Source organism: Pelecanus crispus, chromosome 20 (genome assembly GCF_030463565.1).
Source record: "Pelecanus crispus isolate bPelCri1 chromosome 20, bPelCri1.pri, whole genome shotgun sequence".
NCBI classification, from domain to species: domain Eukaryota; kingdom Metazoa; phylum Chordata; class Aves; order Pelecaniformes; family Pelecanidae; genus Pelecanus; species Pelecanus crispus.
Window position 1 is genome coordinate 5582103 of NC_134662.1, and position 21976 is coordinate 5604078.

Consider the following 21976-nt stretch of genomic DNA (forward strand, 5'->3'; position numbering starts at 1 on the left):
CGTCCCTCCCTGGGGTCCCCGGGGAGCAGGGATGGGCCCTGCCCGGGGTGGGGGGGCTGCGCTGGGACCCCAAACCCTCAGGTCCCGCTGGGGCTCCCCGTGTCCCCCTCCCCAGCCCGGCGGAGATCCCGCCCGCCCGGAGAGCTCCTGGGGGCTCTTTGCACCCGGCTCTCCCCCCCCGCCCCCCCCGCAGATGGATGGATATTTCCTAACTTGTTTATTTGTATAAATAGATGCTAATTTATGCTCCCGCCGTCTTCCTCCTTGTACATAAGAAAATCTCCTTGTAAATAGGCGTAGGAAGTGACGCTGTGCGCGTGACCTGCTGTGCTGTGGCTGTGTTGGTGCATTTAGGGGTTGTTTTTTTTTTTTTTTTTTGTGGTTTTTTTTTGGTTTTTTTTTTTTTCTTCTCAGTGTGGTAACCTTGCTTGTGAATATCACTTTTAAAAAAAAAAAAAAAAATCTCTTATTTAAAGTTTAAAAAAAAAAAAAAACCACGAAACAAAACAAAAACAAAAAAAAACCACGAGCGAGGCCAGCCAAGCACACTGTAGCAAATTAGCCCCGGTTCAGGGACGGGGACCTTTGCAGAGCCCCCGCTTTTGGCTCGTGGGGGGCGAGCGGGGCTCGGAGGAGCGTTGCTAATTTGCTGCAGAGCCTTTGGCTCCTCGTGTGTTCCTGTAGTACCGTGCTTCTGTGGAGACTGTGAATAAGTGGATATTCCTGTAGCGATGACGGACCCGGAGATCTTGCTGCCCTCTATTTATTTTTCTTGGAGCGCTGTGTCTTTATTTTACAGATTTTTTTTTTCCCTGCTCCCCAACCATGATAGCCCCCCCCCTCCCCCCCCTTCCCCTTTCCTATTTTTTGTGAAGTTTACTTATGGAAGAGTTACACTGTACTGTACAAATGTCAAAAGTGTCAAAAGAGTACAATTTCCTAAAAATCACTGTATTAAAGAAATGTTGTGAAGAAATAAATCAATGCTGATCACCGGTTCCTTGGGGTCATTGCAGGCCCTCTGCTCGGTGTCGATAATCTCAGCTCTGCTCCGCCCTGCACTGGCGCGCTCGTTGCCGGAGAGGCGCAGAAATGATCTGGTTTCTTAATTAGCATTCACCAAATGGCTCCTGCTGTGGCTCGGCAGCTTGGCTTGCTGCGGTGGGAGGGCTGGCATCCCCCAGGGATGTGTGGCAGGAGGGATGAGGAAAGAGCTGTAAGGCACGGCTTTAGAAAAAAGGAAAGAAAAAAAAAGATCACTTTTAGGCAATTTTCATCGCTGCTGGAAATAAATAAGTTCCCAGGTTATGGAGCGAGCATCCAGCTTGCCTGGGGAGCTGCAGGGCTGAGAGGAGAGGGGAGCTGTGGTCCAAATCCTGCAAAAACTTGGCCTTAAAAACCCCCAACCACCTCCATGGTGACTCTGCCACCGTCAAACACGGCGGCGAGCAGGCGGCAGCGATCACGCCGCTATTTTTATAAACCTCGGGTGGCTGCAGAGCCCACGCGCGGCGCCGGGGAGGTGGGTGCAAAGCGGAGCGAAGGGGAGATGAGGCGGAGGCTGGGGGGAGCCGAATGACTTCTCCCTTTGGCTGGAAGACAAAAGCAGCGGGGAAAGGGCTGAGGAGCTGCGCTGGGAGCAGAGGGGCAGCACCCCCCTGCCCAGCAGCCGAAGCAAGGCAGGGACAGCGGTGCTGGCTCTGCAGAAGAGCAGAGGAGGGCATTGGAGGGGAGCAAGGGGCCAGCCTTGCCCTGGAGAAGGGGAAAAAACCCAAAACCCTGGCTGCAGCGGAGGGGAGAGCACTGGGGACCTTCCCCAGGGTGCTGAAGGCAAAGCGTAGCTGCAGCAGCTCCTCCCCGCCCCGGCAGCGCGGGCTCTGTGGAAGAATACAAAAAAGAAATCGCTTTACAGGCTAGCCCGTGACACGCGACTCGTTAAAAATACCCAAGCCCACGACTGCAATCAGTAGATGAGCTGATCAGCAAGAGCCGCAGAGGGCGGTTGCGGTGGTCTCCGGCTAGCGCAGTCCTTGGGTGGATTGAGCCGCGTCCGCCGCGATGCCCAGAAAAACCGCTCACCGCGGGCAGGAGCCTCCGAAACCGTTGCAGCCGCCGAGAGCAGCTGCCTCTTTACGTCCCGGCATCGCGCTGGTTCTCACGCGGCGAGTTGTGCTCGGCGCCCGGGGGGCTGCCAGGCTAGAAAAGAAGAGAAACACGGCACATTCGGCACGCGCCCGGCTGGCCGCAGCGGCGAGGCGTTGCTGCCGTGTGGCACCGCGGTGCCGGCACTCACCCTGTGTTTGAGGTAGGAGAGGTAGGTGTCCCAGCCCAGCGTGATCACGTTGATGTAAACCACCCGGTACTTGGGCAGGACGAAGAGGAAATTCACGAGCTGCGCCACCGGCCAGACGCACCAGTCGGCCTGCCGGGAGCAAAGAGCAGCCAGGCACTCCCCGCCGGAGCCTGGTCCCCACCGGGATGGGAGGGAGAGCTCGGCGGGGGGGGGATATTTACCTTGTAAAACTCCCAAAATTTCTCCTTCAGCTCCTCCCAGCTGTGCTCTAGAGACTGGCCCTCCAGTGTGCCCATGCCTGCAGGGATAGACGGACGTCAGTGGGGATGGGAACGCTCACACGGCTCCCCGTGGGGGAGCGTGGCTGGGAATTGCCATCTCAGCTGTGCTGGACACCGAAAAATGCCAAAAAAAAACCCCCACGGTGGGAGGGAAGGGCAGCGCCGGCACCAGCCGGAGGGAGGGAGCCCCGGGAAACCCACATCCACCCCACCAAGGGAGGGTGACGGGTGTCATGCCGGTGCCCACGCGCCGTAACACGTCACCGGCAGCGTGGGCCACGCTCAGTTCTTGGCGCTGCTGACACAGGGCGGGTGCCGTTGCGTACCAAGGAAGTACCAGGCGCCCAGGGCGGGCGATGCCACCAGCTGGTCGATGAGGACTTTCTTCAGGACGGTTTTCAGCCCCCGCACGCCCCGCGCTGGGAAGGCAGCGTCCAGCCAGAGGTACCAGTAGTGCATCAGCGGGCCCATGCTGCAGCCGACGGCAAACATGCGCCCTGCAACACAACACCGCCCCGGCGACCGATGAATTATTTATGGGACAACCCCGCCGGGCCCCCCCACCGAAAGCGGATCCGGCTCTGGGGAAGGCACAAAGGGAGTGTGGCTTCGCGTAGTGCCAGGGAATGCGGCCCCAGTTCATAGAATCATTGAGTCATCGAATCATTGAGGTTCGAAAAGACCTTTAAGATCATCCAGTCCAACCATAACCTAACACTACCAAGTCCACCACTAAACCTATTAAGGGGAGAGTAATTAATTTCATGTTTCCTGGCTTGGTGGCTGGATTTTTTTTTTTTAATGAAAGTAAAACTAGAAATCACTAAGGTTGGAAAGGACCTCTAAGATCACCAGTCCAACCATCAACCCAACACCCCCATGCCCACTAAACCATGTCCCCAAGTGCCACCTCTGCCCATTTTTGGAACCCCTCCAGGGATGGGGACTCCCCCACCTCTCTGGGCAGCCTGTTCCAATGCTTGACCACTCTTTCCATGAAGAATTTTCTCCTAATATCCAATCTAAGCCTCCCCTGGCACAACTTGAGCCCATTTCCTCTCGTCCTATCACTTGTTCCTTGGGAGAAGAGCCCGACCCCCCCTCCCTGCCCCCTCCTGTCAGGAGCTGCAGAGCGATCAGGTCTCCCCTCAGCCTCCTCTTCTCCAGGCTGAACACCCCCAGCTCCCCCAGCCGCTCCCCACCAGCCCTGTGCTCCAGACCCTGCCCCAGCTCCATCGCCCTTCTCTGACCACGCTCTAGCACCCCAATGTTCTTGTAGTGAAGGGCCCAAAACAGGACACAGTATTCCAGGTGCGGCTTCCCCATTGCCGAGTACAGGGGACAATCCCTGCCCTGCTCCCGCTGGCCACACTGCTCCTGACACAAGCCAGGACGCTGCTGGCCACCTTGGCCACCCGGGCACACTGCTGGCTCATGTTCGGCCGCTGTCGACCAGCTCCCCCGTGACACCGAGCATGGGTTAATCGCTGTGCGAGGCTGCCCTGCGTCACCCCCCAGCTCATGCATGTCCCCCCCGGGTTGTCACCTGTGCGGGCCCACTGGGGCTCAGCGTCCGGGTGCCGCCGGCGGTGCCAGGCCTGCTGCAGCGTGTCGCCAGCGGCCAGCAGCGTGCCGGAGCTCGCCGTGTTGGTCAGCAGCAGCAGGCGACTGGTGAAGAGTGGCTTCCAGCAGCGCAGGAGCTGCCGGCCCCATGCCGGCATCCTGGGGGCAGCTCCCCCCGGCCCCCTGCCATGGGCATCAGTGGGGATGGAGCTCCCCCCAGCCCCCCAGGTACCCTGGGTATAACCCCCCCCAGTGCCCCCAGTCACTCCTGTGCCCCCCAGTCCATGCCGAGCTCCCCAGTCCCCCCAGTTCGCACTGCTGTACCCTCCCAGTTCCCCCAGTCCCCCCAGTTAGCACTGCTGTACCCTCCCAGTTCCCCCAGTCCCCCCAGTTCGCACTGCTGTACCCTCCCAGTCCCACTGTGCCCCCCAGTTACCCGTGCTGTCCCCTCCCAGTCCCCCCAGTCCCCCCGCTACCCTTGCAGTGCCCCCCCAGTCTCCCCGCTGCCCCCCGTCTCCCTTAGGCCCCCCGGTGCCCCCGCCGGACGCCCGCCACTCACTCCCGTTATTCCTGCACCGCCACGACTCCCCCAGTGCCCCCCGGTCCCCCCATGGACCCCCCCGGGAACCCCCCCGGCTCACCGACGCGCGCTTCCGCCACCGGCACGCGGAAGAGGGGTCGCGTCCCGTAACGGGGCGCCTTCCGCTTCCGGGTCCGCCATGACACCTACCGAGGCATAGGCGGCCGCCATGACACCAAACGAGGTATAGGCGGCCGCCATGACACCTACCGAGGTCTAGGCGGCCGCCATGACAGCTACCGAGGCGCAGGCGGCCGCCATGACACCCACCGGGGCAGCAGCGGCTCCCCGGGGCCCAGCTCCCGCTCTCCCCCCGCACCGCGGCGGGGCAGGGCCGCCCCCTCCCCACTGCCCCCCCCCCCGCCCCATCAATCCGGAGCCTCTTGTTTTTCCACAAAACCATCCTTTTTATTCGCTGCTCGCTCGGTGCTCCCACGCCGTTGTCCCTCAGCGCCTGCAGCTGGCTGGGGCCTTCCGGGCCCCCGAGCCCCCACAGGCTTCGGGCTTCTCCCCCTGCCAGAGAGCGGCTGATGGAGCCCCGGCGGGGACGGGGACAGGGACGGGGACGCGTCCCCCAGTCCCCCCGGCCCCCCTGTCCCACCTGGTAGAGGCGGCAGATCAGCCCCAGCAGCGAGGCCTGCGCCTGCGCCTGCAGCTCGTCCGTGTGCTTCTGCGGTGGGGGGGGAGATGGGGCTGCTCAGGGGGGTCCCTGCGGTGCCGCGGCACTGCCTGGCACCCTGGCACCCCCCGGCACCCCCCTCTCCCCCCCGCCGTACCCCGTTGACGACGATCCAGGGCACGTATTGGTGCGGGGGGTCGAGCGCCTGGGTCAGCTGGGCGTTGCGGTGCATCAGGGCGGCCCCCGCATCCCCCTGCACGCAGGCGGCGATGCGGCCCCCGTCCAGCTGCGGGGCGTAGACCTGCAGGCACTGCCGGGGAGAGGCGGGGGGGACACAGCGGGGAGCTCAGGGGGACGGGGACAACCCCGTGGCGGGCGCGTGGGGGGATGGGAGGGGCACGTACGGCCTCCAGGTTCTTGGTGACGGAGCTGCCCGACTCCAGGCAGAAGATGACGGGGAAGTAGGTGCTGAAGTTCTGGGCCTCGTGCATCAGGCAGGCCTGTGGGGACGGGGTGGGTGGTGAGGGGCTGCCGGACCCCTGCCCCATGCCGGCACCGTGGGGACAGGGACCGTTGCCGTCACCTCGATCATGTTGCCCAAACACTCCTCTGGGCCGTGCTGGCACTGGAAGTGCCACTTCCCGCTGACGTTCCTCTCCTGCAGGACCAACCGGTCTGAGCGGGGCCGGCGGCGCCGGGGCGGGCGCCCACAGCACTGGCTCGGGCCAGCTCCTACCTCGGCGTTGCCGTAGGGCACCAGGGTGATGGTCATGGCCTCGGCGGGCAGCAGCAGCCAGGTGGTGAAGAGCTCCTGGACCAGGAACTCACGGCACGCCGGGCACAGGCTCTCGTAGTAGAGGCTCAGCTCCACAGGCGCAGCCGCCGGGCGCGAGAGGTTGGCGCAGCGGCTCTCTGCCTGCATGCGGGAAGGTTTTTTTGGGGGGGGGGGTGTACGGCTGCAGCCCCCCTCCCCATATTTGCAGGGGCTGGGGCAAAGCTCCTGGGATGTGGGGCAGGAGCGGGACGAGGGTGTGGAGGGCTGGGAGGGAAGTGAGAGCGGCCAGGGGCCTCCTGCAGCTTCAAGATCTTGTGTGCTGCTGGTACGCAGCGGTGGGGCTTTCCGCAGGAACTTCCCCAAAATATTTTGGGGGAAAACATATCCGGTGGGGCCGGGACATGCCTGAGTGGGGATACAGCCCGGCACCCACTGCTGGGTGGTGGCTGCAGCCCCGCGGGGCTCACAGGGCGCTGGTGGACGCCCCCATCACAGCGGTGTCACCATCCGGGGATGTTCAGGGCGGAATAAGCTGAAAAGCTGTTTTATGCTGAAAAAGCAGAAGTGCCAGCAGTGCCCGGGGAAGGGCTGGGGTCCGGCTGTGGCATGGCGCTTCGCCGGGGATGCCAGGGAGCGCCACGGTGCCAGCGCGGCACAGGGGCTCTGCGCATCCCTGTGGCGTGCCAGCCCGTGCCGCAGGGATGCTCAGAGCTGGCGCTCGCACCAGATACCGCGACCGGGCGATGCCCTGACATCGTCCCCGCGCACCCCAGCCCCGCTCACCGGGCGGGTACCCGGTCCCGCGCGTGCCGTTTCGGCGGGACGTGTCCCCACGTGCCGGGCAGCCCTGCCCTTGCATGGGCTGCCAGCACGGGTGGGCGGCCGCGGCAGCCCTGGCACCGGCGGCTCTGACCTGGCAGGCGACGGCGATCTCCCGCGAGCTGCACCAGAGGTGGGCTGGGTAGTCACAGCCGGGGAAGGCCACCCCGAGCCCGGGGGCCGGCAGAGCCACCAGCGCCAGGAGAGCCAGCAGCACCGCGTGGGCCATGGGGACGGTGGGGTGGCACAGAGGCGAACCCGTCCCCGCGAGGACTTTTAAAGCTCGGCTGCGCCCGCCTCCGCGCGCCCTTCCTGCCCAGCTCGACCGACCTCCTCATGTGACGCCGACGCTGCTGACTCACACGGGGCCGCCCGGCTCTGGCCACTCTGTCCCCGCTGCCCCGAATCGGGGCTTTGGGGTCGCAGCCCCTCACCCCGGCCGCTGCCGCTTCCCTACAGGTTGCGACAGGTCAGGGACAGAAACCCAACCCTGAGCAGCCCGCGCTCGGCCTCTCCCAAACGGGCAGGGGGGCAGCCCCGTGTCGGCCCCTCGCCGCTGTCGGCCGAGCCCCCCGGGGCTGGGTGCAGGCACTGAAGCACCCCCAGGCCGGCAGCACCGGGTGCGGGCAGGGGGTGCTGCCTAAAACAGCCCCTGGGCTCATTTCTGGGGCCGAGCGTGGAGGAACCTCGTACTTTCCCCACTGTTTATAGCCGCCGTTTCCGGCTGTTTCTTGCCCCTTCGGGCTCAGCTGCTGCCTGCTCGCCCAGCCGGCGAGCCCGGGGCTGGCCCCCATGCACCCCAGCCCTGCAAGAGCCTGGGGAGCAGAGCCCTGGCACAGCCTGGTGCCAGCCGAGCGATGGGTCACATCCTGCACCCAGCCCAGGAGATGGGGCACAGCCCCACCACCCTCCCGCCTCCGCTCCCCCGGCGTAACACCCTCCACAGAAATCCCCGCAGCCATTTCATTAATTCTGTTTATTTCTTCCTTTTTTTTGTTGTTTTTGTGGGTTTTTTTGAAGTACCGTACAAAAAAAAAATCCTCTTACAGTAACAAATACTGGGTTTACATTAGTAAACATCGACAGAAAGAGCATAGAGAACTACTGCTGGTAACGAACAGCTGAAGTGGCAAGTTATTTATTATTGCATATACCTAGGAACTAAAATCTCAGGAGCGCTCAGGCAGCCGCCACGTCCTCTCCGAGCACAAAGCCGCCGGTGATGAGAGCCCTCGGGGGGGTTACACCGGGGAGCAGGGAGCATCCTGAGCTGGGGCACGGAGGGACAAGATCCGAGCTGTGCCCCGAGGAGCGGGAACGGCCACGTTGCACCCACGGGACGTGGGTGCGTGGCTGGGTTTGGGGACACGGGGTGGGGAGGGGAGGGAGGTCACAAGCAGCAAAGCACAGCCCAGGGCCTCAAAACACATCGTTACCGGGTTCATCCGGCGGCGCAAACAGCACGAGCGAAAGCATCAAAGGACAAATCACAACTAGCTTATTCTGGAGGAGCTGCGCTGCAGGCAGGGAGCTCGGGGCTTGGGCTGCCGCCCCAGGGAGGGACGAGGGCAAAGCTGCGTTTCGGGGAGCCAGGACAAGCACCGTCGGGGAAAGGCAGCCCTGGGGAAGGGCATTTTCCTCCTCATTGCACACAGGACCTGCGAGCAGAGCCCCGTCGGGGATGGGCCACGGTGATGGGTGCCAGCAGGCAGGAACGGCGGTGCTGGAGGATGCAGAGGGGCGACCGTGGCCCCGCGTGCCCACGCCGAGCTGCCCACGCTGCTGGGGAGGAAGAGGCTGCAGCTGGGCGGCAGGAAGGGACAGTGCGGGGAGAGCAACAGAAATTCAGCAGAAAGGGTAAAAATAACGCTGTCACGAGAAGCTGGAATTTCCCCGGCTAGCAGAGCCGGGGCGAGCACCAAGCGAAGTGTCAACCGGTGACGGCTTGAAGCCGAGACTCTCCCAGACGCTCGGCAGGCCCTGGCACGAGCCGGGAGCAAACCCCCCCGGCAGGAGCGGTCCCGAGCTCACGTTGGTGGGGCGGTGGGGGGACATGGCCCCCGTGGGGTGAGCGGCTGGAGGATCCTACCCGCCTGCAGCCTGCCCTGTGGGGCAGGGACGTGCTGGGAACACAGGGACGAGCACGGGACCCGGGCAGGACCAGCACAGAGTCCCCAGGCTGGAAATGTGCCGCTGCAACTGGTTCAGGAGCCTGGCAGAAAGCTTTGGGGTGTTGGCGGGGCCCCCCCGGCCACCCCACAGACGCCGGGAGGCCTCTGCAGAGAGGGCTATGAGCACCAGACCTCCCTGCCCCATTCCACGTGCTCTCATCTCTCACATGCCCGAGCCCAAACTATTTCCTTAATTATCCCCGACAGCTTTTGCCAAGCAATCCCCAAAGCCAAACGCAGCCTCTCCCGGGCTGCGTGCCCCACAGTTTCCCCGAGCCATCGCCTGCCCCTTCCGGGGCACTTCGGCACCCGAGCGCACTCCTGGGCTGCGATGGGTCAGGGACGGCACCGCTGCCCTGCGTCCTCAGAGCGCCAAACGCCGAGAAACCGGAACCAAAAAACACGGCCGGGACCCGGAGAGGGCATGCAGAGCAGGGAATGGGGTCTGTACAGCCAGGCATAGGAGAGCTGCCACAAGCAACGGGAATGGGACGTTTGCTCCAGCAATTCCAGATCCAAAAGGATCTGGGGACCGGCCCGGAGCAAGGCGAGCAGCAGAGCTGACCAGGAGAGGAGGGACAGCGCGGTCCCCGACGCAGATAGCCTGTCGAGGGCAGCACGCAGGCAGAGCACGAGCACACAGCACCCCGCAGATCAGGCGCAGCCCGAGTCACAACACAAAACAGAAGCGTCAAAGCCTACAGCATCCACCAGCCCGTCCTGAGGACGCGGCCTCCAAAAGGGAAAGGAGCCTCTCCAGCAAATCAGGAGGACAATTAATGCTTTCTTCAAGCCGGGCAGGCAGGATAACCCAGTAAAGCAAATGCCACCATGGCCTCAACTTTTAAAGCTCTTCCAGGGCCACCTCCGTTGCCCTCGAGCTCTCTGAACTCAGCATTATCCGAAAAGACGCAATGAGCCCTGCCCGTGCCAGCCAGCTGCGATGGGCAGCACTACAGCAACCCCGGCTCTTTCACCCCAAGTCCCCATACAGTACTCATGATTATAAGTGCTTTGCATACATAGTTTGACATCATGCATATACATTTCTAGGTGCTAAGGCCCTTCCTTGGCCCAGCGGAGACACTGTCCTCCTGCAGCGGAGAGGTCCTTCATTTTGTGTAGGGCTCGTAGTGTGCGTCGGATTCCGGCCCCCTCCTGCTTCAGCTGGTGGGACCCGAGCCTGCAGCAGCCCGGCCAGCTGCCGCCCACGCGCTTGCGTATCGTAGTGGGAGTTCAGCAAACACCAGTACTAGGGAAGCAGCCGATTACGAAAAGAACCGTATTTACAGAGCTACAGTTAGCTTCAAGGGGTTACGTCTGCAGAGATTCACCGAAGACAGACGGAAACAACGAGCTGTGCATCCCACATATTCTGCTGGGAAAAACACGGGTACCAACACGGATTTCACAGCTTAGTTGGCACAACTAAGGCGAGAGATTCATCACTAACCAGATCCTCCCTCCCCAGACAGCAACACTCGAGAGGTGGTTATGACACCAGGGAACAAGACGGTGAGGCGGGGCACGGCACGGAGCAGAGACCTCGGCCGAGAAGCCCCATGGCAGGTGGGGTTTCTCCTGTCTAAATGAGTCTCTGCACGGAACAGCAGCACCCCTCGTACCAGACACCACTGCAGCCTGCAAGATCGCCGAGGGAAGTGAGAGTGGAGGATGCACACGCTCAGCTGCTCAGCAGAGCCTCCTCCTCTGCCTCCTCCGGCATCCAGGCCGGGAGCCCCTCACTCAGAGCAGCGCTCGCGGCCGCTCGGCCGGGGCAGTGACCGACGCCGTAGCGCACCGAGGAATCGGAAATCTAGCTCTACAGTGATGCGTAGCGGGGCGACTTGCCAGCAAGAAGGGGATCTGATCTGCTTATCGGGGAAGGGGAAGGGGCTGTGCTCGCCCACGGTAATTCAATCACAACTGGATCCCACCTCCTAGAGGCTGGAGCCCACTGGGAGTCAACAGCCCCAGCCTTTTTGTCCCATCAGCCAACACGGGTTTCAGCTACAGACCAAAAGGGACACCAGGAACGGTCACAGACATCTCAGAGGCTCTGGAGGGGCAGGAGCACGGAGACTCAACTATACAGGGTGCAAGAGTCCAGAGCCAGAAAGCAGCGCCCTGGGGAGAAGCTGAAGGCAGCTGTTGTGTTGTGTACGGGCTGCTCATCTGGCTGGTGGCTGGGAAAGGACCGGGTGAGCGAGCGTGACATTCAGGGAGTCATTGTGCTGCACCAGGGATGTGTGCTTGTAGTGCAAGACCAGGTCCTTGAGGGAGGCGTAGAGGTTGTAGGGTTCGGCAAACCCATAGCCGGTCGCTGTTTTGTAGATCACGCAGTGCTTGGTGTCACCGTCCACCCTGCCAGGAAGACAAGGGAGCACAGGTCAGCGGCAACGCCAGTGCCCCGCGGCACGAGGGAGCCCCGCTGGGACAGGGACAGGGACAGCACAGTACAAGCGGGCGTCACCGAGGCAGCCCAAAGATACATCTGGCGCTGGCAGGAGGAGCCAAGGCAGATGGGAGACCTTGGAGAAGCCCAGCCTGCCAGCTGACGCCTCCGCCAGCCTCCAGCATCTGGCAAGAGAAGGGCAGAGCGATGCGGGAGCACACAGCCCATGCCAGCTCCGTCCCGCCACGTCTGCTTGGGGGTACTCACACCACGGAGCAGGCGTAGCATCCCTTCTGGCTGCTCTCGCGGATCAGGAAGGTGCCGTCCCGCTTGCCGCACAGCATCTCTTCCGCCTGCAAGCGGTTGATCTTCCCCACGTACCACGTCCGCTCCTCGTGGTGGGGCAGCTCCTCCTCGTCATCCATCATGGAGTACTGGCTGCAGTCGAGCACGGGAAGGGTCAGAGCCCCTCGGTTTGGGCATGCGGCCCCCACACCTCCCCTCCCACTGCTAACTGCCGCCACCCCACCCGGCAGGGAAGGCGTCCTCAGCTCCCAGGCAGGCAGCTGGGACTTGCCTGCGGCCCCGGAGCAGGCAGAACCGGCTGCGCAGCCTGCGCTCCTGCAGCCCCCCCCCCACCCCACAACGCGCGAGCAGGGACACTCACTCCTCCGTCTCGTTCTTGATGCCCAACCACTCGTTGATTTTCTTCTGCCGGGCACCCTTCTGCGTCAACCACCTGGGGAAGGAGAGGCAGAGCTCAGCGCAGGCGGTGTGCCCGGCCTGCGGCATCTGGGCCAGACGCCGCTTGTGCAGCCATCACCAGAGGGCAGCAGCCGTCCCCTTTGAGGGACTGCTGCGCGCCGAGGCTGCATGCCGCAGGGCTCGCTCCTGCACAGAGCAGCCCGCAAGCCCGGTCGGACAAGCCCCAAAGCCCTCAAGGAGCCAGCTAGATGGCTCCCAGGCCGGGCTGGAGGGGCAGCAGGGCCCACTCCCAGCCCTCTGCAGAGGCAGGCACTACGTACACCAAATACTGGTCCCGCAGTTTGCGCAGCTGCATGAGGTCTGGCTTGAGGCTGTTCATGCGCTTGTCGATCTCCCGGTTCTCCGAGGCTTGTTTCTTCAGGTCCTGCTCCAGCTTCATCTTGCTGTCGTGGATCTCTGTGATGCGAGACTTGAGCTTCTCCGAGTTCATGAGGATCCTGGGAGAAGGAGGGGGGTTTAGGCTGCGAGCCAGAGTGGGGGAGGCAGAGGAGGCAGCGGGCCAGCTCCAGCCACAGCACGCTGCTGGAGAGGCGAGGATTGCGCACGCCTCGGCTCTGCGCTGGGCCGGGATGATCCTTCCAGTCCCCAGAGCCCTTCCCCAGGCAGGGCAGGTCACCGTCACCCCCTCTCCTCACCGTTGCACCTCCTTCTCGTTGCCCTCCCGCCGGAAGCGCTCGATGTACTCCTTGCTGCATTTCTCCTGCGTCTGACACTGCTCCTCAAAGATCTTGATTGTCTCGTTGAAGGCCTCGATTGCCGTCCTCTTCATCTGCAGCTCCTGAGTAGAAGGGAGGGGAGAGCTGAGGAAGGGGGAGCATCTGGGCAGGTTTCTGCCCATTCGTATCCTCTCCTCCTCCTTCCCCAAAGCAGCACTGTCCTTGCTGCACCCAAAATATCCCCCCCTTCAAAGCGTGTTCTCTGGGGAGTCCCTCAAGTCTGGGAGCAGACAAATGGGGCAGCGGGTGCCGGATCTCTGCTCTCCTCTGCGCAGAGCAGCGTGGCTGCCAGCGATCAGAGGATGCCAGGGCAGCCCAGGGGGAAGGCAGCGCCCGCATACCTGGGAAGTGCGCGTGTACTCCTCATACAGCAGGTCGTACTCCCAGCTCTTGTCCTGGTACTGCTGGTGATAGACCTTCAGCTGCTCCCCGACGGCTTCCACACTGTCCTCTTTCACCACTTGGTCCTGCCATATGCACAGCCTCAGTGAGGACTTGCTCCTGCCCTACAGCAGCCCCCCCAGCAAGGCAGCTGGTCCCACAAACCCCCCCCCCCCATCGCCCCACAAAGCAGTGTCCCAGCACGGGGGAAGGGGTGGGACATTGACATCTACCAAAGGGCTGGGGATGGACGAGCAAATGCCCCCGGTTCAGGCTGTGCCAGCCAGCCGCATCCCTGTGGCACAGGCCTCACCTGCTGGTACTTGGAGATGGGGTAGAGCAGCCTGGTGTCCAGCTTGGCGTTGTACTGGGCAAGCGACTCGTGCCGGTAATGGGTGATGAGCTCCACCACTGAGCCAAAAGTCAGGGGCTCCGAGAAGCCGTACTTCCCATCCCGGTGAAAGATCTTGATCAGCTTGTTATTGCCTCCCTTCCTGTAGCGGGGAGGGGAGAGAGGGCACTTACCACCACCCCAGCACCCTACACCAGCCTGACGTCTGGGCGTGCGGGCAGCCGCAGTCACTGGTGCCGGCAGCTCCAGACCAGAGCAGCGGGGGCTCTCGGGGGACCCCAGCGCCCTACCTGAGCGTGAGTGTGTACTCCCCTTGGATCTTGCTGGAGGCATCGCGCACCAAGAAAGTACCATCTGGAGTGTCCCGTAGCTTCTCGTTCACCTCCTCCCTGCAAGGAACATGATTGTCATGGCCTGTGAGGTGCAACCAGAGCTCCCTTAGATAACTTAGAATCAGAATCACAGAATTGTTGAGGTTGGAAAAGACCTTTAAGACCATCCAGTCCAACTGTTAACCTAACACTACCAAGTCCACCACTAAACCAATTAAGGGGAGAGGAATAATGAATTTCATGTTTCCTGGCTTGGTGGCTGGATTATTTTTAATGAAAGTAAATTAAAAACTAGGAATCACTAAGGTTGGAAAGGACCTCTAAGGTCATCAGTCCAACCATCAACCCAACACCCCCGTGCCCACTAAACCATGTCCCAAAGTGCCACCTCTGCCCGTTTTTTGAACACCTCCAGGGATGGGGACTCCCCCACCTCTCTGGGCAGTCTGTTCCAATGCTCGCCTGCTCTTTCCGTGAAGACATTTTTCCCAATATCCAATCTAAACTTCCCCTGACACAACTTGAGGCCACTTGATGGACAGGGCACCCAGGACGTGAGCTGCCAGCCACCCCCTTACCGAGAAATGTCACCCCAGTACCACTCGGCGTCCTGCAAGGGCATGCTGTTCCCGTTGGCCAAGCTGGCAGCACTGGGCTTTGGCTTAGGTGGTTTTGGAGGCAAGGCTGTAAGAGACAGAGTGTTGAAGCAGGGTGAGCCCAAGTCCCAGCTCCCCGTGGGTAATCCCTTGGAGCACTGAGTCCCTCTCCCTGCAGGGACCATCCTGGGAAGCCCCCCTCGGCCACCGTGATGCCAGAAGCTGCTGCAGGCACGTCTACAGCAGCAGATGGGTGCCTCAAGCCAGCCTCCAGGCACAGCTGAGCTGCAGAAAAAGTCCTCGGCAACGCGCTCACAAGGGCAGAGACTCTGCACCCACGGAGCACAAACACCAGCGCCTCGAGCCCCAAGGCAGGGGCATCTCAGTACCTGGAGGCAACTGTTCCGGCTCCAACTCCTTTGTCTGCAGAAGCATCTCCAGAAACAGCACGGAGAAGTCAGGGCTCAGCTCTGGGCTGCAGGGAAAGAGGAGCCAAGATCAGCGGTTGCGGGGGAGATCTTGGCACTGCTCCCGTGCCCGCCGGGCAAAGGGGCAGCCAGGGTCGGGCTGGTTCATCGCAGCGTGCGGCCCAGCTGCCAGATCCCAGGCTGACACAAGCAAGAGCTCTGCCCTGGCTTTGAGTCCCACCGCTGTGCGCTGCCAGCAGTTTAATCCCACGCACAGCGAGGCAGGGGCTGCGGGCAGCCCTGCTGTTATAGGCTGGGCTCCTTGTCCTGGCACGCACAGCGGCTGACACTTGGTACGCGGCCGGAGCCCGAGAGCCTCACGTACCTGGCGCCAGGCAGCCGGAGGAGAAGGGGGCCGAAGATCTCTCCCAGGGCCCGAGGGTGGAGGCTGTTGCTCTCGGCCTGCTGCGATACCTTCCCCAGATGCCGGAGCAGGAACTGCAGGGTGAGCGTGTTCTGGAGTGGGACCGCAGGCGACTCCAGGGCCAGCAGCAGCTGCTTCCGGCAATTCTCCGACTGGGGGATCTCTGGGGAGAGAGCAAGACACGATGGAAGGGCTGGGACAGCCGGCACCGCTCTCCACGCTCTGGCTATGTCACAGCGTGGGAGCGCTGTCGGCAGCAGGGGCCACGTGCCAGACCCCATAGGGACAGGTCTTATTTTAAGACCCCAAACGCGTCTGTCCCGCCCAGCCACCCATTCCCGAGTGCAGCCAGGGGAAGCCCTTACCCTGCAGGACGCGAAGGATGTCTCCGTGCACGGACACCGGCACCACGGGGGAGGGCAGGTCCTGCAGGTAGCCTCGCAGCGCCTCGCCCAGGGAGTGCACGTCGAAGGGCTCCAGGTCACCCAGGGTCCAATCTGCCAGGACACAGATTTCCCTGGATGGTGGGCACAGCACTGGGCACCCAGAGACCATCGCGCAGCACCTGGCCAGCTATCATGGGACATGGCAGCCCGGCACCACGAGGGAGCTCAGGCAGCCTCAGGCAGCTGAGCAGCCTGCACGAGGGAGGATGCCTGGAAGTGCCCACTGCATCCCAGAAATAAGCTGGCTCTGGAAACCCAGGCAGGTCCCCCCTGGAAGGGGGTAGAGGTCATTTTGGGTGCCCACACCCTTTTCCCTGAGCCCTGCCACAGGAATCCTGGGCACGCATGACTCGTGTCACAATCTTGTTCCCTGCTGCTGGTAGAGACAAGTGCAGACTGACCAGCCACACACTGAACCCAACGGGGAAAACGTCTCCCTCGAACCATGTCGTCCCACGAATGCAAGGCGTAGGTTGTCGGGACGGCACATAAAGCCTGTCCCAAAAGCAGCGCGGCCAGAGCTGACGGCACCGCGTAGTTGGGGTTTGCAAGAACGTCTGTGGAAGGGGACAAGCCAGCGCGGTGCTGGATGAGGCCCAAACCCAGACGAGAGGCAGACAGTTCCGAAGGCTCCCCGGCAGAGACATCAGCTGTCGGCACAGCGGAGCCAAGGCTCCGGCCACCAAGCTGAGCTGAAAGATCCTCCCCTGCTTATTAGCGGTGTGACAGAGCCAGAGAAGCCTCCGCCAGCCCATCGACAGAGCACCCTGAGAACGGGGCACCCCAAAGAGACAAGCGCAGGGGTTCATTTGTCAGCCTGTGATTCTCCAAGCCGGCACTGCATCCCTTTGCTCCAGCCCACGGATGGTGGCAGGAATCCCCACCTCTCCTGTCCCTTCCACGCGAGAGGGGAACGTGTCGGGACGGGGACGGCCCAGCCCCACAGGCAGCGTGCCGGGAGTCAGGAACTGCCGGGGACAGGCGAGCCTGGCCTGGATTGCATTACTGCTGGCGCTGTCACATCCACTAATCTCCTCCATCTGAGCCGATTCGCCTCCTCACCACGCGGAGCTGGTTCTTACCGGTTCTCAGCGCCTGCCTCAGTTCGGAGCCAGATGTCCTGTACAACATCTCGCTGTCTAACCCTGCGGAAGCGGGGACACTGCTGTTAGCTGTGAGCCGCGCAGCTCCCAGCGCACACACCATTTCGGTGCCAGCCTGGCAGCCGTGCACCGGCCGGGCAACGGCTGCGGCACGGCTAACCAGGCCTGGAAGGGTTCTAAGCCAACCTGCAGATGCTGCTGCAGCCCCCTTAGCCCCCAGGACACCTGAATCGGTGGCCCCATTTCTCCCCCACAGCACAGATCTGGGCTGAAAGCACTTCCCAAACCCCAGCACCCACCCGGGGCACGTAGGCGTCCTGCATGCAGACCCAGTGCCCTCACCCCAGGCCTCTGCACAGGATGACACAGCGGGGTCAAGCCTGGCCCTGGGGAACAGCAACTCAAGCCAGGGAGGAGCGTGAGGCCCCCCTCTTCTGCAGGCAGCTGCGTCCTGCACGTCCCATGGAGCTGGGTCCAACACCAACAGCTTTTAAAGACAGCTGCCTCCCCCTCTGCCCTCGTTGGGGGGTTTTGGGGGGGTATCAGCCCCGTGGTGCTCAGTGTCCCCCCCTTACCTTTCTTCTCAATAGCTTCCACCAGCTTCACCATCAGCGGCGGCGCAATCTCTGGAGGGCTGAACTGCTCCTGCAACTCTGGGAGAGGAGACCCTGGGGGAGAGGGAAGGAGAGAAGGGGTCAGCCCCAGCTCAGCCCCCAGCAGACGTTCTGCAGCAGGGCCAGGCCGAGGCACGACCAACGCTGCTCCCAATGGCAGCGTCTGAGAGTAAGAAAAGCTGTGGCCCCTGCCACAAGGCCGCAGCCCACGCGGACACCGCACGGAGACAGCAGGGAACCTGCGAGCTGGCCCAGAAACCGGCACAGCACTTGTTGAGCCTGGCCTCGCTCGGAGCCTCTGATGATGGGGTGTGCGCAGGGAGATCCCTGCTGCTCCCTGCGGAGGCTGGGAGGCAGAGCGCGTCTCCCTGGGCACCCCGGGCAGGCAGCGCAGGGGTTACCGGGGCTCCTGGAGCTCAGGCTGGGTTCGGTCCCTGCCCAGCACAGGGGCTGCACAGGGCTGGCGGAGGAGCACGGCCAGGGAGCTCGCTCGCGGTGGTGAGCTGTGATTAATCCAACGATTCAGACAGAACGCCATGTCAGCAAATTCCTGCCCTTGATTGCTCGTTTAACATGGAAACCAGCCCTCTGCCTCCCCCTCCCCGTGAGCCCACAGCCTCTGTGCAAGCTGTTACAGGGCGCGGACAGCCCGTGGCACGGGACCGGCGTCCCCCCCTTTCCCAGGGGATCTATGGCCCCGCATCGTGTGGCATTTCACTGTCACCCCCAGGAGATCTTGAGGTCCTGGCTCCGGGCACCCCCCCTTCCCTATGCCGGAGGGGTGATGCGTGCCGGGGCAGGAGCACGCAGGCCCGGCTGGGCAGCTGCCAGCGGGAGGCTTGCCGAAGGACGAGCGGTGCCAGGCCCCATCTTGCATCCAACCGAGCACCAGCCGCTGCGGGAGGCTTCTCCGGGCCGGCCCACAGCACCGGGCAGACCCTGGGGAGCCCACGGTGGGTGAGGACACCCGGCATGCTCCACTCTGGGGAGGCAGAGCCAAAAGGCTGCTCCCCATTGCGAAACAGGGCTCTGTTGTCATGGATGTGACCTGAACTCGCCCGGTGTGGTCTCACCACAAGGCGTAGCAAACCGAAGTTCCGCACCCAGCTGAGCCTCCTGCACCCATGGCTTTGCAGGGAGACGGAGCAGCTCGTGTCGGTGCTTCGACTCAGCAGCCGCGGAGCAGGCACCCAGCAGTTCTGCAAGGGCCTGTGCTGCTGGGGGTAACCCCCCACTGGAGAGAGCCCCCGGGCACGGGAAAGGGCCCAGCGCGGTGCTGGTTGGGGCAAGGAAGCTGCAGGCAAGCTGCCAGGTTGGCAGCTCCAAGCCTGACCCTTGGGAAGGGCTGAAGGGAGAGTAAATACTGGTGCTGCCCACGTGGCCTGGACAGGAATGTGCTGCTTCAGCAGGCAGCAGCTTGCCTTTTTTTATCAGGCAGCCTGTGCCGGAGCCAGCAGCAGCTCCCGAGCCTGCCGGGCCTCCGGGCTGGGCCGCTGCGAACAAGGCCGCTCACAGCACGGCCGGGGCAGCTGCGGAAATATTTCCGAGCCGCATTTTCCGCTCGCGTTCTCTGCGGAAGGCAAACACCAGCAGCTCGTAAATTCACCGGCAGAAAGCGCCGGGTCTCACCGCTCTGTGGGGCCAGCCCTGCTCCTGGGCTGCGTGACAGCCGTGGTACTGGCCCCACTCCGCGTGTGATGCTGGGGGGGCCACGGGATCCCTGCCAGCCAGGCCAGGACCTGGGGAACAGGGCAGAAATGCCGCCAGCTATGAGCTTCGTGGGGCAGCCAGGAAACATCTCTGCACCTCCCGAAGCGCAGACCACGAAGAAATAACACGGGCTTGGCTTAAATACAGTTTCTCAGTTGCAAAAATGCGTCTCCCCACCAGCATCGCGGCAGATTGCGTGTGAAATGGCCCCGGGTGTTTGAATTGCCGCCCCGCCTGTGCCCAGGGTGGAGGCTGGCTGCGGGGATGCACCCAAGGGGACAGGGACCGGGCTGGCACCCCCCTTGCATGCCCCAGTACCCGACCCTCCCTCTGCTCCATCCCTGGGCAGGATGCAGACAGGCTGGCTTTTGGTTTCTTTCCCAACCGCGTCTTTTCTGTGTGTCGGGAGCTTTGGCACGTATCTTCCTCCACATCCCAAAGATCCCCACCCCCGCGCAGGGCAGCGGCTTTGACCACCCAGACACACCTCCACCAAGCCCTGCTCGAGAAGAAGAGGAGAGAGCCCACGAAGGCATAAATACAGCCCCCGAGGGAGCGCAGGGCTGGATGCAGGCAAGGCCGATGCATCCACCGCAGAGCATGCCCCAGGCTCCCAAGAGGAGCTGCTTTCTTGGAAAGGCAGGTTGCGAGTGGGATGACTCAGGTCAGCGGCTCTTGCTGCCAACCCAAACGCACGGCCCGGCTGCATTCCCACCCTGCGGAGATGTTTCCTGGGGTTGCCCCTCCGGCTCCGGGAGCAGGAGCACGGGAGGCAGCTACGGGGAGCCACGCACCCAACCCCACCACCCTGGTTTCTGAGACAGGGTCTTCTTTCCATTCCTTAAGACCCCAGAGATGTCTCACACAGCTAGAAGCATCTGATGGGATAGCCACGGCTCCCAGGCAGAGAGGGACAGGGAGGACGCAGGACTGCCAGCTGGGAGCATGCTCTGATGCCCGCCAGCTCCTGCTGCTGACCCCACTCCTCCCATGTGCACCAGCACGAGGTCTTCCGCAAGGCACGGGAAGGCAAAGCGCGGCTGTCACGCCTGTTTGCCATCTCAGAGCGCCCAGGGCCTGCTGAGCCCCTGCTGCAGGGCTTATGTGCCTGGGAGCAAAAAAAAAAAAAAAAAAAATAGGCAAAGAGAGGGCAGCTGCAACAGCTCTATGGGCAGCGCCGAGGCATGGCGGCTCTCCCAGCTCCCGGACCGGGTCCGTGCCAAGCACAGCGCCGGCTGGGAAGCAGCCGCAGGTGCAGGGCAGCCCATGCCCTGCCCGAGGGCGGCTGCCCAGCCCCAGCGAGAGCTCCGTGATCCGCAGGGAGGGACGGGTGCCAGGCAGACAAGCAATTAGCTGCAGTTCTCGGAAATACTCTTTTAGACCCTGACTTTTCTCCTCTTGCCCAGAGACAAGTAATTGTGTGTCTCAGCGGGGCTGAGCGGCTCTTGGCAGGGAGCAATGCCCCAGGCGCTCCAGAGGCAGAGGCAGGGAGGTGGCTGGGAGAGGTCAGGACTTATTCCTAAAGGGAGGGAGCGGGGCAAAACCCTCAGCGGCGCAGGGAGAGGGACCGAGGACCACGGGGATCCTGGCTGCTCACGGGCCAGAGAGGGAGGAGGATCTTGCAGAGGTAAGAGTGGGACAAGGCTCACCCCGAGAAGCTCTGCTAAGCAGATCAATAAGCTGGAGGAACAACGTGCTTTTCTCTTGGCCAGGACCGAGCATGAGCCCACAACTCCCAGCCAACTCAACCACACCGCTGCTGGCAGGGCATTCCAGCGCTGCCGAGCCGGGGGCTTCACCGCCGTCCTGCAAAGCCACTCACACCCCCTCGTCCGCCGCACGCTGGGAGCGGAGGCGTCTCAGAGCAACACGGCAGGCATCAGGGCTTACCTTGCTCCAGAGCCTCCTGCAGCCGGCAGCCGCTGGCCCCCGGTGTGGCGGGCAGGGGTCTCTGCACTCGGGGCCGGTGAGAAGGGACGGAGATCTTCACAGGTCCCACGTACTCCACATACGTGCCGGGAAAGTCACCCTTCTGCTTGGTCCGCTCGTTGACGCCCAGGATCCACCCGATCTGATTGGGGGTCTGCTCATCCCCGTCTTTGAAGCCCAAGGCTTGCAGGGCCCCCTTGCTCACCACCAAGATGTCCCCAGGCAGCAGATCAATGTCCTCCTCGCGCTCCTTGCGGTAGGGGTAGAGAGCGCGGTACTGGAACCCATCGGTGCTGCCCATTCTCTCTGCTGCGGGAAGAATGGCTCTGAACGGCGAGGCAGCACGTTTCGGGTGGGAGAGGAGGGGTCTCAGAGGCAGCTCTCCCCCATCAGCACTCTGAACGTCTCTGTGTGAACCAGCACCCCAGGAGCCCGGTGTGGGTGCCCCGGCGTGCTTAGGTGCAGCCCCTTTTCCTTAGCTTGAAACCACGATTCAACCAAATTATGGAGCAAAGGGAGAAGGAGACAAACATAATCCAGCACTGGTGAGTGGGCATGCAGCAAAGAAACAGGAGATCAGGGTCTGCTTCACCAAAAAAGAAGCAGGTTTCTTGGAGTCTGGTGGGCAAAAGCACGGCACGCTTCCAGCCCAGAACAGCGGGGCATGCTACGTCTCCCTTTCCAGTGCCTGCAAAGAGAAGAAGA

General features: G+C 62.6%; 3 protein-coding genes across 3 annotated transcripts; all 3 read right to left on the bottom strand.

Annotated features, from left to right (window-relative positions):
* Positions 1-858: 858 nt before the first annotated feature.
* Positions 859-4295, bottom strand: MPV17L2 (MPV17 mitochondrial inner membrane protein like 2). The gene is made up of 6 exons (XM_075723741.1): positions 4121-4295; positions 2901-3071; positions 2515-2591; positions 2294-2422; positions 2080-2196; positions 859-1227 (listed from the first exon to the last, which is right to left on the bottom strand). The coding sequence occupies exons 1-5, from the start codon at positions 4293-4295 to the stop codon at positions 2131-2133; spliced, it is 618 nt and encodes a 205-aa protein (XP_075579856.1). The 3' UTR covers positions 859-1227; positions 2080-2130.
* An 869-nt stretch (positions 4296-5164) lies between these two features.
* On the bottom strand, positions 5165-7159 carry IFI30 (IFI30 lysosomal thiol reductase). Its single transcript, XM_075723819.1, has 7 exons — positions 7025-7159; positions 6073-6252; positions 5920-5994; positions 5741-5836; positions 5494-5646; positions 5319-5387; positions 5165-5230 (listed from the first exon to the last, which is right to left on the bottom strand). The coding sequence occupies exons 1-7, from the start codon at positions 7157-7159 to the stop codon at positions 5165-5167; spliced, it is 774 nt and encodes a 257-aa protein (XP_075579934.1).
* A 3789-nt stretch (positions 7160-10948) lies between these two features.
* On the bottom strand, positions 10949-21730 carry PIK3R2 (phosphoinositide-3-kinase regulatory subunit 2). The gene is made up of 15 exons (XM_075723470.1): positions 21233-21730; positions 17594-17686; positions 16998-17060; positions 15835-15966; positions 15431-15632; positions 15028-15113; positions 14621-14726; positions 14001-14099; positions 13672-13852; positions 13319-13444; positions 12897-13039; positions 12522-12698; positions 12164-12235; positions 11764-11934; positions 10949-11465 (listed from the first exon to the last, which is right to left on the bottom strand). The coding sequence occupies exons 1-15, from the start codon at positions 21570-21572 to the stop codon at positions 11273-11275; spliced, it is 2184 nt and encodes a 727-aa protein (XP_075579585.1). The 5' UTR covers positions 21573-21730; the 3' UTR covers positions 10949-11272.
* Positions 21731-21976: the final 246 nt, after the last annotated feature.